Below are 17,454 nucleotides of genomic sequence, written 5' to 3'. Positions count from 1 at the left end.
CCAGCACACTCTTGTGAATACAGAAATGAGAATGATAAATATAGCACAACACAACTACAAAGGAGCTCCCCCTACTTTAATAAAGGTGCACGGCCTTGCAATACAAGATGCAGTCTTTGATCTTCTTTCTTCTGCTAGCTATTTGCGTTTATAACAATTTGTAATCCAACAGTGGAATAACAAGAGTTAACTTGAGATGAATATCAGAACTGTTCCTGTAGTGTGATACAACTGTAATTGCTTTGGAATAACACAGTGCTAATAGTATTGTAATGAATAGGCTTGAGGCCTGCTTAACTCAGTCTCTTTGTTCAGTTCTCTTCCGTGGGACTACCGGTCAAAGCAACACTGTGTTAAAGTCTAGATTTATGCAAGTGCGTAAGAAACTGTGGGCAACAGCCCTCTCACCAAACTGGGTCTGAAGAATGCAACATCTTCACTCCACTGGTCTCAGTCTATCCACTGCGGCCACGCCACCACACTGTTCCACTTCACCAGGTCACCAGGAGCTGTCAGTTACCTCCGTCAGGGTGCCTCTGGACCCTTCTGGAACTGACCACACTGCTGTCCCAGCACGCTGTGGTGTGTAGTCCTCCTCTGGCTTTAGATTGCTGCTCTGCAGGCTGCAGTTCTCTGGAGACCTCCTCACAGGTCCTTGCAGGCAGGCCATGTGTCCAAAAGAGAAAGAAAATGGCCATGCAGGCTCTTTTATAGCCTACCCAGCATGAATTTCAGTACAGGGTGATCATGGGTAGGTCACTTGGCATTCTAGGTAGATAGGTCACAGTAAAATGTAAACAGAACAGTAACCTTCTGTTATAATTCTAGTGCTATAAAAGAAAAAGAATTGAAGTCCATTTCCAGTTTTGGCCACTAAATGGCACCAAATACTAAGCTATAACATTGTCCATAGAATTACATTGCATTACATTAATAGGCAAAAATGCCAGCGCTACATATATAAATCCTGTATAATTGAAATAATAATAATAGGAATGCTAGTAAGAATTGACCTGATTGTTATCTTAGCGGGCCTCCAATATCAGCTGCTTCAGCCGTATTGGCTTACCCAGGTGTTCTGCCTAACTAATGTCTCTCTCCTTCATGGTAATCACTCACCTTTATCCAATCAGACCCATTACTGGTGCTACCTAGTCCAGTCTCTAAGGACCCTTTCACATGGGCAGGATCAATTTTTGTTCAGCAAGGGATCTGTCTGCTGATCCCCTGCTGAGCTGAGTCGAGTGGGCAGATGACAGGTCCGTGCCCGACCCCTTTATGCAGAGAAGATACATCCTGCTCTGCTCAATGGGCAGCATGATGTAAACGGACCATTCCAGGCCGTTCCAGACAGCCAGAGGGGAACAGACCCCCTTCCGTTGTTTTTTTTATAGATCAGATCGGACCCCGAGGTAGCTGGGTGTTAACAAACACAAGAGAATTTACATCCGATGCTTGAAAGAGGAGAATGGAGGGTCTGATTTGGGACCAGCTTAAAAAAAACAGATAGCCGGACCTGATTAAACCTCTTGTATGAAAAGGGGCCTAAGTCATTCTTTGCATGCCAACAATGGCTCTGCTAGTGTCTTTTAACACATTTTGATTCTGACAATCAGCTCTTGTAAGTAACCACAAATTGGTGTTGACTTACTAAAGTCAAATAGGGTGTTCAGTTTGCAAGTGAATTTTCCCCAGAGCTGCAAAGAATACCCAATGAAGTGCTAAGAAATAAAATAAAAAAATTTCCTATGCGTGATTGAATGATGGATGTTAACCGCTTGCCCACCGCCTCCTGTATATATACGTTGGCAGAATCAGTCGGAATTCCCGCTGTGCGCGCACGCTTATTGTGATTTTTTTACAAAAAATATGTAGAAGAATACATGTTAAAAAAAAAAAAATATATAGCTTTTAGGGATTTTTCTTATAGGAAAAAGTAAAAAATAATTAGTTTTTTTTCAAAGTTGTCACTGTTTTTTGTTTATAGCGCAAAAAATAAAAACCGAAGAGGTGATCAAATACTGCCAAAAGAAAGCTCTATTTGTGGGGAAAAAAGGACGTCAATTTTGTTTGGAAGCCATGCCGCATGACCGTGCAATTGTCAGTTAAAGTGATGCAGTGGTGAATCGCAAAAAGTGCTCTGGTCTTTGGCCAGCCAAATGGTCCGGGGCTTAAGTGGTTAACAGAGCATCACCTCGTTCACTAAACTTTGGGGCATATGTGCTTGCAAAGTGTAACTTCTTTTGAAAAGAGAACCGTCTATATAAAAGTTAACCTTCCGTTCTTTCCTGTGTTGGGGAAAATGTGCTGCAAAGTTCAACTTCCCTTGAACAGAGAAGTGTCTATATACCTTTACCTTTACAATTGGATTGATTTACCTTTAGTAATCAATAGACATGTGCACTGCCAAACTTTTTCTTCGTTTTCGCTTTATTCGTTTTTTTTTTTAGTTTTTCGGATCATTAATTATGATCACAATTCGTAAATAAAACCTGAAAATACGAAAGAATAACTAACTAGAAAACTAGAAGTAGCCTCTACAACAGTAATGGTAGTAAAAAATATATGGAAAATTGTACCATCATCCAGAAACTTAGAGCTTTGACTGCGAAACTAGTTGAGATATATCCGTGATCAACTATCTCACTGTGATCTTCCCTTGTTTGGGGACCACTGTTTTGGTGATACACATGGATGGTTACCATGCTTTTATTCTGTATTTGAGTATTTGTTATGTTTTATTACTTTTGTATTAATAAACCTTTATATAAAATCTTTTACATACTTGTTTACACATTTGAATTTAACTCAGCTTATCTTGTACCGAGATAGTCCAAATGCCCCTGTTCTCTAAGGAGGCCTGATTAGGGACCAAGCTTCTGACCCCTATATCTCTAACTAACTAACTAACAATAACTAACTATTAAATTATAGGTATTGGAATTTCCTTTCAAATCTGGCTCTTAGTGAACGCAAGGCATACAAATTTATTCAAAAAAGAATGCATGCCACATCTAAACAAATGGAACGAAACAAATACTGTATATATATATATAATAATTGTATTATTATTGTTATTATTATTAATTTGTTACGTTCCATTTGTTTAGATATGGCATTCGTTATTTCAGATAATTCATAACTTCGGATAAATTCATATTTGTTACATTCACTAACTAGCCAAATTTGTTTTCAATCTCTTTTTTTTATTAATTTTTAAAACAGTTTAAACAAATACATATGTACAGATAATATATAGAACATTCCTATACCGACACATTCTATTACTTTAAGTATTGAGGCTGAAGTGATGTGCCTGCCAGGGTTGGGTTAAGTGGTTTTGCTTCCGCTTGCCGTCTATGCTGTGTGAAACATATTCAATTTCCACCCTGATTGCAGTGGCCCGCCTACATAATGCACCTCTATGAATGCCAAGCCATGCCCCTGACAATGTCAAACGTATGATGAAACACGTAGGGAGGAGCTTGCGATGGGATGTGACGAGAGTGTATGCCAGGACACAGTGGCCATTTTGCTGGTGGTTTTAAGCTACTATACAGTGCATGTTTTTCATCTTGAACATGTGAGTGCAATATAGCATTTACTTCTATTTCATGGGCCAATTCATATGCAAGGATTCAATGTTATAAGAACGGAAATCGAGTGTGGAGAGTGTTATATATCCTGCTTCCAGTCTGCTACATTTGCTGGTGTCAGGTGGTCTATGGTAGTTTGAGGTTTCCCTCTTCCATGGAATGCTTATTCGACCCCTGTAATAAGGGTCCAAAGAGGAGGGTAAGAGACAGTGTGTCTGGGTGCCAGTGGTGGTGATTTTCTCCCATACCATTCTCTGCTATACCCTATTGACCTTATTACTAACATTTTCTTTTGGTAATCAGAAAGAATCTATGGACATTTCTTAGCGCTGCACCTATTTTATATCTACTGAACTCATCTAAAAAAAAAAAAAAAAAACAACACCCGGACATCTTAAGAAAAAAAGGGGGTAAGGGAAAAAGGATATGGTCATATTCATATATATTATAAAGAAAAAAAATCCACGCTAATGTGTTATCAAAAGTAAATACAGCGCTAAATAAAATTACCATGTGCAAAACATCATAAAACCTTTGAAGTGAACAGAAAATCCAATCAAAACATTATTCAATCCAAAAATGTCCTTATGCAAAAGCGCAAAATATATTATATTCATAAAGTGAAAAGTTCATAAATTGGTCACTAAAGTGCTCCTGCGCAAACAATTCATGCATGCCAGTGTCTCACACTGGATAGATCGATCCTGATGTCGCAGTGCTCAGACATTCAACGTTGTGACCCCTTCACCATAAATCAGATGGGGGCTTACCAGATCACCAGCAATCTTCCTGACTCAGGAAGATTATTCAGCGCTTATTGGGATCTCTGATCCTCAGAGGTAAATCCGGAAATGTTCCCCCACCAGCCTCACTGTGTTCCCCTTATGGTGGCGAGATTATACAATTCACCATATCAGATGGGATAGATGAATCCTCAGAGTTAAAATAAGTAAAAAACAGGGAGACTCCTCATAGTGTAAATTCATTTTAAAATCAGTGCACTTACATATAAAACAAAAAATGCTGCTGGCTGTAAATCTCTCCACTATAGCCAGTGCTATGCTTCAAACAGTCATATATTCAAAAAAGCATCTGTGCACATACATATTCATAAATATTGTTTAAGGGTTGCTGAGATCCGTAACTCTTCCCAATGTTGCCATATTTTTTTAGTTTGTTTATTTAAATTCTCCATGAATATAATCATTTTCTCCATAGATTGCATCTCGTTCATCCCACATACAATTTGAAAGGAAATTCCAATAACCTATAATTTAATAGTTAGTAGTAGTTAAGTTATTATTAGTTAGTTATTTCAGATTTTCGAATTTCGGAGTCCCGAATTTGCAAATTTATGAATTTTCTTATATTAGAATATTCCAATTTATGAATATTCGGAAAAATGTGTTAAACGGGTTTTCGTTAATTCATATATTTTTGAATTACCGAATTTGTCGAAAAATGTGTTAAAAAATTCATTTGGAATGGAACGAATTGCACATGTCTAGTAATCAATCCCATTGCATCATAGTTAACCACAGGGATAATCCTGAAGCTACAGGGCATACATAATAAAGAATCTAAGGTCTAGATCTAAGGTCCTGGTTAAATATGGCTATATTTGCCAGGATGAACAACATTGATTTAACATATGCGGGCAACAATAAATCAGCTTGCATTCTTTCAAAAGGAGAAAAGCATTTTTACAATGTCAGTATGTACATCTTTTCTTGTACACAGATAGGTATTTCCATATGACTGATTTAATTACTTGGTTCCTCAAGCTGTATATGACGGGGTTCAACAATGGCGTGACCACAGTGTACATCAGAGATACCACCTTGTTCATGTTCAAAGAGTGTCCTCTTGAGGGAACCACATACATGACAAACAGTGCCCCAAAGTAGGTACATACAATGGACAGATGAGAGCTACAGGTGGAGAAAGTCTTCTGCCTGCCGGTGGCTGAGGTTATGTTTAAAATGGTCAGAAAAATATACACATAGGTAACAGTGATAAACACAAATGGTATAAATGTCAAAAGAATAGAAAAAAAGAACACATAAAATGTAATAATGGAAACGTCTGAACAAGATAGTTCCAGTAGGGGGCCAAAATCACAGAAAAAGTGATCAATTACATTGGGGCCACAGAACCACAATGTTTGCAATAAGAAAACTGTGACAAGTGTTATAACAAATCCTAGTGACCAGCAAGCTACAACCAGGTAAAAACAGAGATTAATATTCATAATCATTGTGTAATGCAATGGCTTACATATGGCAAGGTAGCGGTCATAGGACATGGCTGAGAGGAGAAGACACTCCGTGATTACCACAGAACCATACAAGTAAAATTGGGCAATACAGCTTCCAAGAAGTACAATACTGCCCTCTGATAATATTATATGGAGCATGCTAGGAACAATATTTGAAGTCAGCAACACATCTGAAAATGACAAGTGACCAAGAAAGAAGAACATAGGAGATCGAAGATGATTACTGGTCAACACCAACAGAATAATGACCACATTTCCAGTTATAGTCACTATGTAAATTAGGAGGAACCAAAAGAAAATGACATGCTTGAAACCATGAATGTGTTCAAAGCCAAGGAGAAATATTTCATTTATGTGTGTCCGGTTCATAGTTTACACTACAAAAAAAATAAAAATTATAATAGAATTGCATTATTTCTGTGATGCTGTACGTGTCTAACCCAGGACAACCCCTCCCAATTGTAATGTCAGAGTTTGAAAGGTATGGAGAAATCTCTAATATAAAGATTAATAAAGAGAAGACGGTATTAAATGTTTCTATTCCTATGATAGTTAGTAGGCTTCTTAAATTTCAGGTCCCCTTTGCCTGGAAGTATAGGGGCTTAAAGTACTTCGGTACTAGAGGCGATTCAGTTCGCATTGTGCACTATACAAGTATTTCATTCATTCATTCATTCATTATCCTGCCCACGGTAGAAGCAGATCTATATCAGGACAATTATTTACCTTTATTAAATAAAATCAAGCAAGATCTGAGGGGATACCCAAAAAATAAATTTGGTAGGATAAACGTGATCAAGATGGTGATACTGCCAAGGGCTTTGGATGTATTTCAGACTCTACTGATTAACATCCCAAGGGCCTATTTTAGAACTCTCGGGATGCTGGTTGGAAAATTTATATGGAAGGATAGGAAGGCCCATATTTACTTTAGGTCCTTGATAAGACCTCGGTCTAAGGGGGGATTATATCACCAGGATTTTGAGAGGTACCATGAGGCAACAGTGTTACAAAGGACGATTGATTGGGTTCATGTTGCCTTCCAGAAAAAATGGGTCTCACTAGAAGAAAATGTATGTGGAAGACCTTTGAGTCAAACAGTATGGGTACCAAGGCAGTAAAGGGACCTCCCTGACGAAGTGGCCCAAATAACAAAAGAAACCTTAAGAGCCTGGGATAGCCTATTTAAATCTAGGCAATGGCAATATAATAGCCCATTGATGCCCCTTTTGGGCACGAGCTACTTCCCACCAGGGAGGGAGAATAAACTATACCTGAGGTGGACCTCTTCGGACAGTTTGAAACAAAAGGATGTTATGAATGGAAATGCTCTTTGTTCAATAAGTGAACTACATGAGAGATATTGAGAATCATTATGGGATTTTTGGAGATATAGGCAACTCCAGCACTTTGTAGGCACTCTCCCAAAACCTCTATGCTCTATTAAGGAGCTAACTCCATGGGAACGTTTTTTGGATCAAGGGGGATAAAGGCCCAGGGAATATCTAATTTATATGGGATGCTGATCTCCTCCCTGGGTCTGGGGCCACTACACTTTCTAGAAAGTTGGGAATTGGAATTAAATCATACTATACCAGAGCAAATGAAACATAAAATCATAGATTACGTATATTCCACATCAATAGATGCGAGAATAAAAAAAATAAACTATAAATTATTAACAAAATGGTATAAAACTTCATAAAATGGATCCAGAGATAGCACCGTTATGCTGGAGGGAGTGTAGGTTGGAGGGTGCTCATGCTCATATTGGTGGCAGTGTTCTCAAAAATAACTTTTCTGGAAAGTTATATTGAAGATGATTAAAAGGATCAGTGGGGTGGAGATTGTGCAGGACCCCTGGCAGTTGTACCATACTTATAAAATACAGTGAAAGCTCTAATACCAAGACAATGGAAATTTAAAAGAAACCTGCTAATAAAGGATAGGTTTAGAGAGGTGGATAAAATTAGACTAATGGAAGAATTGATAGCTTCACAAAATGATTGTAGATAAAAAATTGATAGAATAAGGAGAGGATGGCTGAAGTTTAAACAAACAGAAGTATACTGTAACCATATGAGGGATCCACCCCCTCCCCCTCTCCCCCATCCCCTTCCCTTCCTCTCCCCCTCCTCTTTCCTGCCCCCTCTTCTTTCTCCCTTCCCTCCCCCTCCCCTCCCAATCCCTTCCCATCCTTCCCCCTCCTCTTCTTTCCTGCCCCCCCTTTCCTTCCCCTCTCCCTGCCCCTAGAGAAATAGGGAAGATAGTTGCTTAAATGTGACTTTTTATAGTTATTAAACATGGTAATAGGGTGGAATGGGAGGGTAGTTGTAATATTAAATCCCCCATAGATCCACCCCCTAATATTTGATTAATTTTTAGAATTTATTTTAAAAGCACTGGAAAAATAAGAGCACAGGGAAAATATGTTTTGAAATTTACAAATAGCCCCCCTTTCCCCCCACCCCCCCTTCATATCTATTTCTCCCTCCCTTTCCCCCATCCCCTCCCCCCACCCCAATACAAACACAATAGAGTCAAAATGTGCATGTCAGGTCACCTTGAGGCGAGGTGACAGATGTACACTGTAGGGATCAGGAGTGCACCGCAAGGTTGTTTACCCTAAGGCTGACTGCTGCGGACGGAGACAGATCCCACCATGGTTAGAGCATAAGATTCACTGGGGCGCAGAGTCTAAGAGCCAGCAGATGTTCATCAGAGCCTCTAGTGGTGAGGATGGACTTGGCTGCAACTGGCTCCAGGTCGCGACCCCCAGGGTCCCCCAGCTCGCACCCACGGTAGGCAACAGGAGGATAGGGATAGTGAGAGATAAAGCCAAGGTCGGGGCCACAAGCAGACAGAAATAGTCAGGGACACGCCAATAGGTCAGGATCACAGACAAACAGGGATAGTCAAGGACACGCCAAAGTCGGTAACGGAACAACAGAAGAGCACACGGCAGGTAACAGGAAGCTAAACACACAAAGGAATACACAATGGTTGATCAGCAGGGTTAGCCTGCAGTGCACAGGTTAATATAGAGTTCTCTGATAGGAGCTAGGGTGGAGTCATGCCAGAGGATGGATTACAAAAGCAGTCAGGTGAGGGTCGGCTGGTCTCTAGAGATGAACACATGGAAACAGGTAAGCAGACAAACTCTATTGCATAACCATGACAGTGCAACTATTAACATGAATGAATATACTCAATAAAGTGCATACAAGTTATACATCAACATAATAAAGTGCATATGTACTAAAGGATCTATTCCCTAAATGACAAAAATGACTTGGGTAATCCAAAAAAGTGTATGATATAAAGGACAAGTCCACAAGTCCACAAATATCCGTGTAGGAATAAGCTCACAACACTCTATCAAGTGTGAAGGAGTAAGGAAAAGTCAGTGCAGATAAGGATGATAGTGGGCAACCCTTTGTAGAAGAGACACTCAGGACTGTGCATGCACCACCCAAGGAAAGGGGTAGGTACTTCTTACCAGAGGATGTGGACACACACGCCGGCTGCGGAGAGTTAAACTGGGGTTAGCTTAGGAAGAAATGTGTTGGGTTATTGTTTGTCAGCTCTGCACATTGCGTTTTTCCATATTAATTTGTGATCACATTGCTTTTATTGTACACATTGTTCAGATGTTATTACTTTTTAAATAAACCTGCATACATTTTTTGACCTACACCATGTGGAAGCCTTCTCCTTCTTTTTTATGAGTCTATTTCCAATCGGTTGATGGATGAGAGATTTGTAGGTGTCACTTGGATTTCTGGAGACCATGGTTCCTGATCCTGTTTCCATCCCATGCCAGTTCGACTCACCGTCACTGGTGTGTGTGTCCACATCTTCCTGTAAGAAGTACCTACCCCTTTCCTTAGGTGGTAGATGCACAGTCCCGGGTGTCTCTTCTACAGATGGTTGCCCACTATCATCCTTATCTGCATTGACTTTTCCTTACTCCTTCACACTTGCTAGTGTGTTGTGAGCTTATTCCTACATGGCTATTTGTGGACTTGTCCTTTATATCATACACTTTTTTGGATTATTCAAGTAATTTTTGTCATTTAGGAAATTAATCCTTTAGCTCATATGCACTTTATTATGTTGATGTATAGCTTGTATGCATGAAGTAATTGGTGCAAATAACTATTATTTAACCAGTTCCCACCCGGCCAATGCATATATACGGCCGGGTGGGAGCCGTCTACTCCTGATAGGACGTTCAGGAACGTCCTTCAGGAGTAGCGGGATCGCGAGCGCGCGCGCCCGTGCAGCGGTGCGATCCCGATGTGCTCGTGTCACCCGGACATGGCACATCTCAGATCGGCAGGAGGGCTCTGTGATTGGCCCTCCTGATCACATGACGGCCGTGTCCAATCACAGCCGTCATGTGATGTAAACAAACAGCCGGTTGCTAGGCAATCGGCTCTCCTCTCCTCACACGGAAGCCACCGCTGAGGAGAGGAGAGCAGAACGCTGCAGCCGGCTGATGATCAGTGAGTATGGGCTGCTTTTTACAGCTTTTTACTCACTGATCATCAGTGTAGTGTAAACACACAACACACCACACAGTACAAACACAGTCCCCACATATGTCCCCAAAACACACATGTCCCCAAAACATACATGTCCCCAAATAATAAAAACACATGTCCCTAATAATAAAAACATGTCCCCCACACATGTCCCACTAAAATCACATGTCCCAACGATTATCTGCACACATATGTACGTGATCACCTGCACACATATGTACATGATCATTTGCGTACATATGTCCGTGATCACACAAACCAATTATTATACACTTAACGGAATTTTTTTTACCAAAAACATGTAGCAGAATACATTTTGGCTTAAATTTATGACAAAATTTGATTTTATTGGATTTCTTTTCAAATAGAAAAAAGAAAATATTGTTTTTTTTCCAAATTTCCGCTATTTTTGCGCTTATATCGCAAAAAAAAAAAAACGGAGTCGTGAATAAATAACACCAAAATAAAGCTCTATTTGTGCGAACAAAATGATAACAATTTCATTTGGGTACAGTGTAGCATGACCGCGCAATTGTCACTGAAAGCAATAGAGCGCTGAAAGCTGAAAATTGGGCTGGGAAGGAAGGGGGTGAAAGTGCCCTGTATTGTAGTGGTTAAGGGTGGTTACGGATTCCCCCTATCTATTGCACCTATGTATTAACTTGTCTAATCCACTACTTAGCTAGTCTATTAAAACTCTGATCTCATGTTACAAGGTTAACTATGAGACCAAGAACACGGCGTAATAAAACAAAGTCTTATTTATTTCCCAAGAAAATAGGAAAATGCTTACATAAAATACTAAGGAAAGATATTACAAACATATACCAACAGAACACATAATATCAGAATATCAAAGATACTTATCACAATGCTTTCCTCGAGGTTTTGTGTCATTGGCTAGGCTCAGATGACAAAGAGAGAGCCATGTGGCTCAAAAATGGTGGATAGAGCCATGTGGCCCAGGCATAAGCCAAGAGCGATAAGGATAGAGGCAAAGAGATAGCTTTCTCACTCGTTCAGTCTTTTATACTTTGATCATACACCATACAAACCCAACCCCAGTGCCATCCCATCTATACTTTTGATGAATCAGTATTTATGGGGATTATATTACTGTCCATCCTGCTGTATTGGCTTTTAGGGGCAGAATTGTCCATGTATAATGTCTCTGTATCCTAGGTCAATCTTCAATGCCTTTGATCTTTTGATCTTCTGTAGCAGGACATTCATCAATCATCTTGTGAGCTATGGTCCCTTTCAAGTTTGCATTATAACAGCAGACGGTCCGGAGCCAGGAGCTGAGAAATGGCATTCCAGACCGCCCCAGGAAAGCAAATGCTTGGTTTTATCAACCAGTAAGAAACTCAGACCTTTACCTTTTAGAGCCATGGAACTGCAAGTATCAGCATGGCTGATCTTTGGGATTAGGAAACAGATATGTAGAAACTCCAGAAATATGACATTAGACCATTTTGCCTTCCAACAATGCACTTTATTGAGTATAGTCATTCATGTTAAAAGTTGCACATTTTTACATTAGTGTTTACTCACTTATTTTTTGACACTATTGTGTTTGTGTTTTGCATACATTCTTCCAGTGCTGCACTTTTTACATATATCCCTTCACAACTTGTCATGCTGTAGTGTTAGCACCTATTCACGTCCTTTGTCCGGTAGAGCAGTAATTTCTATACTCCAATGTCAGTTACTTGACAGTGTATGGTTTAGTGACACCCTATTACCAAAAGATCAGGTAAGCTTCAACCTGTTTATGGTATTTCAAAACGTGTTTTTAATTTTTTAAATCTGCAGCTTTCATTAACATTTCCTTGTAATCCTCTTGTGAAGGCTCTTTCATTGGGTGACAACGGTCTTCCAGTTATGCTCCAGTGTTGTCACCCTATCACCCTATCAGTTTTGGACTACAAATGGGCAAGAAAATACACATCGCACAGAGGACGGTCCACCATTGTCTAGTAAGTCAGTCTGGGGAAATGACAGCCAGGCATCACCGCAAGAGAGTGTGTCCGGGAAGGAAGAGTCTGAAAGAGGCAAAAGAGGATAAGAAAACAGTGGGGTTGATTTACTTAAAACAAATATATTGTGCACTTTGGAATTGCAGTTTCTCCAGAGTTTAGTAAATGTGGAAAAGTGCTCCTGACTTCCATCATCCAATCATCATTACATAGTAGGCGAGGTAGAAAAAAGACACACGTCCATCAAGTCCAACCTATGTGTGTGATTATATGTCAGTATTACATTGTATAACCCTATATGTTGTGGTCATTTGGGTGCTTATCTAATAGTTTTTTTTTTTAATTATCGATGCTCCCCGCTGAAACCACTGCCTGTGGAAGAGAATTCCACATCCTAACTGCTCTTACAGTAAATAACCCTCTACGTAGTTAAAGGTTAAACCTCTTTTCCTCTCATTTTAATGAGTGGCCACGTGTCTTATTAAATTCCCTTTTATGGAAATTTTTTATCCCTATTGTGGGGTCACCAGTACGGTATTTGTACATTAAAATCATACCCCCTCTCAAGCGTCTCTTCTCCAGAGAGTACAAGTTCAGTGCTTGTAACCTTTCTTCATAACTAAGGTCCTCCAGCCCATTTATTCGATTTGTTGCCCTTCTCTGTACTCTCTCCAGGTCCAGCACATCCTTACTGAGGAATGGTACCGAGAACTGGACAACGTAATCCAGGTGTGGCCAGATCAGAGTCTTGTAGAGCGGGATAATTATCATTTTATTTCTGGAGTTAATCCCCTTTTTAATGCATGCCAATATTCTGTTGACAGGCTCAGCAATGGCATGCAATGCCAATCTGCGGCAAGCAAAGCCAACTACTAGTATCCCCAGTTCCTTTTCCCTCCTAGATTCCCCCAGAGGCCCCCCCCCCCCCCCCCAGTGAGTAGATTGCATTCATATTTTTGCCACCCAAATGCATTATTTTACATTTTTCTTCATTAAGCTCTTCAGTCCCAGAAGATTTTACCCCCTTACTGACCAGAGCACTTTTTGCGATTCGGCACTGCTTCGCTTTAACTGACAATTGCACAACCGTGCGACGTTACACCACCTTTATTTTCCATAAATAGAGCTTTCTTTTGGTGGCATTTGATCACCTCTGTGGTTTTTATTTTTTGAGCTATAAACAAAAAAAAGAGCGACAATTTTGAAAAAAAAAAAAAAAAACAGTATTGTTTACTTTTTGCTATAAGAAATATCCCCCAAAAATATATAATTATTTTTTTCCTCAGTTTAGGCCAATATGTATTCTTCTACATATTTTTGGTAAAAAAAAAATATATCACAATAAGCGTATATTGATTGGTTTGCGCAAGAGTTATAGCGTCTACAAAATAGGCAATAGATTTATGGCATTTTTATTATAAAAGTTTTTTTATTAGTAATGTCGGTGATCTGCAATTTTTATCGTCACTGAGACATTATGGCGGACACTTTTGACACTATTTTAGGATCATTGTCATTTATACAGTGATCAGTGCTATAAAAATGCACTGATTACTGTGTAAATGACACTGGCAGGGAAGGGGTTAAACACTAGGGGGTGATCAAGTGGTTAATTGTGTCCAAGGGATTGATTTTAACTGTGGGGGGATTGTCTCACTAGAACATGACATAGATCACTGCTCCCAATGACAGGGAGCAATATATCTCTGTCATGTTGCTAGGCAGAACAAGAAAATGCCTTGTTTATATAGACATCTCCCCGTTCTGCCTCTCCATTACTCGATCGTGGGACACCGGCCGACATCAAATCTGCAGGACCCACGGGCATGGTCACGCTGTATGCGGCGGGCATGCCCACTAGCCAAGCAAATTAAAGAGGATGTACAGGTACGCCCATTTGCCCACCGCTGCCATTGTGCCGACATATATCAGCGTGCAACAGTCGGCAAGTGGTTAAACCTCATTTGCCATGTAGTTGCCCACCTCATTAATTTGTTCAGGTCTTCTTCAAGGTTTCCATATCCTGTGGAGAAGTTATTGCCCTGCTTAGCTTAGTGTTGTCTGCAAATACTGAGATTGAACTGTTTACCCCATCTTCCAGGTCATTTATAAATAAATTAAATAGTATGGTGCAAGGTTTTTTTTTTTTGCATATTATTTGGTATTCTTTGCAAAGCGAATCTTCACTTCTTTTATTAAGGAGGTCAGTATTTTTTTTTTTTTTTTTTATCTCAATGCATTCTATGTATTAAGATAAAAAACCTTCTGTTTGCAGCAGCCCCCATAATACTTACCTGAGCCCCATTTCTGTCCAGCAATGTCCATGAGTATAAACAAAAAAAAACCTTTACGTCAAAGAAAATAAAAAATGATCAAATAAACAAGCAAATTGCCAGCAGCAGTGTAAATGTGAGCTGACTAGCGTCACCATGAAATGAAGTGGTTAGACATCACGCTTAGCTGATAAAAAGTTCAAACATATTAATCATAAATGGGTGAATAAAACATAACAATTGTTATAAACGTTCCGCCTTGTGAAATAAAGTGCTTGTGCGTAGATAAATAATAGGTGCTCAGCAGGGCTGGACTTACCATTGGGCTTGACTGGGCTCAAGCCCATGGGCCCCACCCAATAGGGGGCCCCGCCAAGATACATAGCCGAGTGTACTTGGCTCGGCTCGGCTCCGCTCACAGTCACTCCCAGTCCTGCCCTATGATGTACATAACACAGGGACTGGGCATGACTGTGAGCCAAGCCGAGTACACTCGGCTCCGCTCGGGACTGCGAGAGGACCCGAGAGCCGCCGAGAGGACCTGAGAGCCACCAAGATACACAGGAATCTGTATCTCGGTGGTGCCATTTTTAAACTTCAAGGCTGCAAATGACACTGGACAAGGGTGCAGATGGATGGGCAAGGCTGCAGATGGACACTGATAAGGCTGCATTGATGGGCATTTAAATGTAAGTTTTTTTCCTTAAACTTCCCTCCTAAAAGTTTTTTTCCTTAAAATTCCCTCTTAAACTTGGGGTGCGTGTTAGACGCCGATAAATATGGTAATGTATAGAAGGTAGGGCCCAAAAGTGACTCAAGCCCAGGGGCCCCCACCACCCTAAGTCCTGCCCTGGTGCTCAGATGCTCAGTGTTCAGACAGAAGTGCCCCACATGGATGTACACTCACCCCTAAACGTTGACCACCTAACTCTAGAGTGGTCACTTATGCTTTGTGGGGAATATAGACCCCTAGGTGGTTTACTCCAAGGTCAGCTGTACTTAGGATGATTCTCCACAGATGGGAAGAAAAAAATGACAGAAGGGGGCCTCCCATAGTGTAAAACCATAATTTATTAAAAGAATATAAAGTAAAACATATAAGATGCACTCACATGATTTGGTGCCGGTGCCTGCCACTTGGTGCGATCAGCATGTGTCTTAATGAAGGGTAATCCGTCCAGTCTTTGTTGGATGTTGCTTAGTTACGGTGAGGCTCAGTCCCCTGTACTCGCTTTTCGGGCGGATCTGGTGTTGCGAAGACGCAATCAAGCTTTGACGCGTTTCAGCCAATAGGAAAGGCCGTCATCAAGAAGCTGGAAGCACAGGTACCAAATCATGTGAGTGCATCTTATATATTTTACTTTGAATTATTTTAATAAATTACGGTTTCAAACTATGAGAGCCCCCCTTCTGTCATTTATTTCTTCCCATCCATGGAGGCTCATCCTAAGTACAGCTGACCTTGGAATAAACCACCTAGGGGTCTATATTTCCCACAAAACGCAAGTGGCCACTCTAGAGATAGATGTCCATGAGTCCCTCAGCCATCCGGGACTCTCTCTCCTGATTGGCTGAGACACAGCTGTGGTGCCATTGGCTCCCGCTGCTCTATCTATTTGTCTTTAGTAAACCCCGTTTTTTTCATAGGGAAAAAAAATATATAATTATTTATAAATAATTTTATCCATGATTAACATAACTTTCATCTACTGTAATGCCGTGTACACACAGGCGGACTGTATGGCGTACTTAGTCCGTCGAAACACATTTCAGCGGACAGTCCGCTCGTGTGTGGGCTTCAGCGGACTTTTTCAGCGTGCAGTCTGGCGTACTAAGTATTTTGGATTTTTCGAAATTCTGTCCGTCGTACTTTGGTTTCAGCGGACAATCCGCTCGTCAGTAGGCTAGTTCGACGGACTAAGAATGGCGCATGCCTAGAAAGGATTTACACGGCGGAAGGGTGCTTTGCTGTGTATTGGACTTACTATTTCTAGTCCTGTCGTACGTGCTGTACACGTCATCGCGCAAGCTTTCGACGGACTGTTTGTGCATCCGTGTGTGGTCAAGTCCGTTCAGTCGAAAGTATGACGGACTGTCCGTCGGATTGTATGAATGTATGAAAAAAAAAAAAAACATTCATAGCTAGACCCCTAAATGTAATTTTGCTATGGTTTAGAATATAATAGATAATTTAAATCATTATTGACCTACTAAAGGGTAGAGAATGGTAACAAAGGTTAATGTTCACTTAGCTCAGGGAATGAGAATAAAGCCGGGTTCACTTTGAATGGCCAACCACGTGCAAAGAAAATACTGACATTTTGACATTGAATGTAATGACATGTGATATATATATTTTTTTAACTTACCAATATTATATTTTCAGTTTTTCTTGTTACATATAATGAAGCTGCATTCAATGAATTTACACAGTGTATAATAGCATTTACTATGGGAAGGCAGAAAAAAATACAGAGTGGGATAAAAAAAATAAGATAGACAGATAGAAATATAGACGGAGTAACACTATTTGTGGGTAACCTCACACTTTCATGGACTGAGAGTTTAATGCACTAATTTCCATATTCATTGGAGCTTCATATATACAATTGAGAATTCTCTATGGAAGAAAATCTTGCTATAATAAGTAATCCCCAGAAAACAGTGGATCAGTAAAAATATGAATTATTTAACTCTTCCTGGCTTCCCAGTCTGTGATCTCTAATGACTTTAATTGTTACAAGCTCATAATTACATTTTTTTTAAATGTCCAGTTAAAGT

The 17,454-nt window shown here is 40.2% G+C and overlaps 1 protein-coding gene and 1 long non-coding RNA gene across 2 annotated transcripts; both read right to left on the bottom strand.

Moving 5' to 3' along the window:
• Positions 1-4,640: 4,640 nt before the first annotated feature.
• LOC143961475 (olfactory receptor 5G26-like) lies at positions 4,641-6,246 on the bottom strand. Its single transcript, XM_077470770.1, has one exon. It carries the CDS (start codon positions 6,241-6,243, stop codon positions 5,308-5,310), a length of 936 nt encoding a protein of 311 aa, XP_077326896.1. The 5' UTR covers positions 6,244-6,246; the 3' UTR covers positions 4,641-5,307.
• Positions 6,247-11,906: 5,660 nt separating this feature from the next.
• On the bottom strand, positions 11,907-17,288 carry LOC143961474 (uncharacterized). Its single transcript, XR_013270476.1, has 3 exons — positions 17,043-17,288; positions 15,786-15,986; positions 11,907-12,466 (listed from the first exon to the last, which is right to left on the bottom strand). It is a non-coding gene; the product is annotated as an uncharacterized LOC143961474 (long non-coding RNA).
• Positions 17,289-17,454: the final 166 nt, after the last annotated feature.

The sequence above is a fragment of the Lithobates pipiens genome, unplaced genomic scaffold (genome assembly GCF_037356315.1).
Source record: "Lithobates pipiens isolate NorthernLeopardFrog02 unplaced genomic scaffold, aLitPip1_a1.2 Scaffold_8, whole genome shotgun sequence".
NCBI classification, from domain to species: domain Eukaryota; kingdom Metazoa; phylum Chordata; class Amphibia; order Anura; family Ranidae; genus Lithobates; species Lithobates pipiens.
Note: the sequence above shows the minus strand (reverse complement) of the source record. Positions and strands in the feature narration are given on the sequence as shown.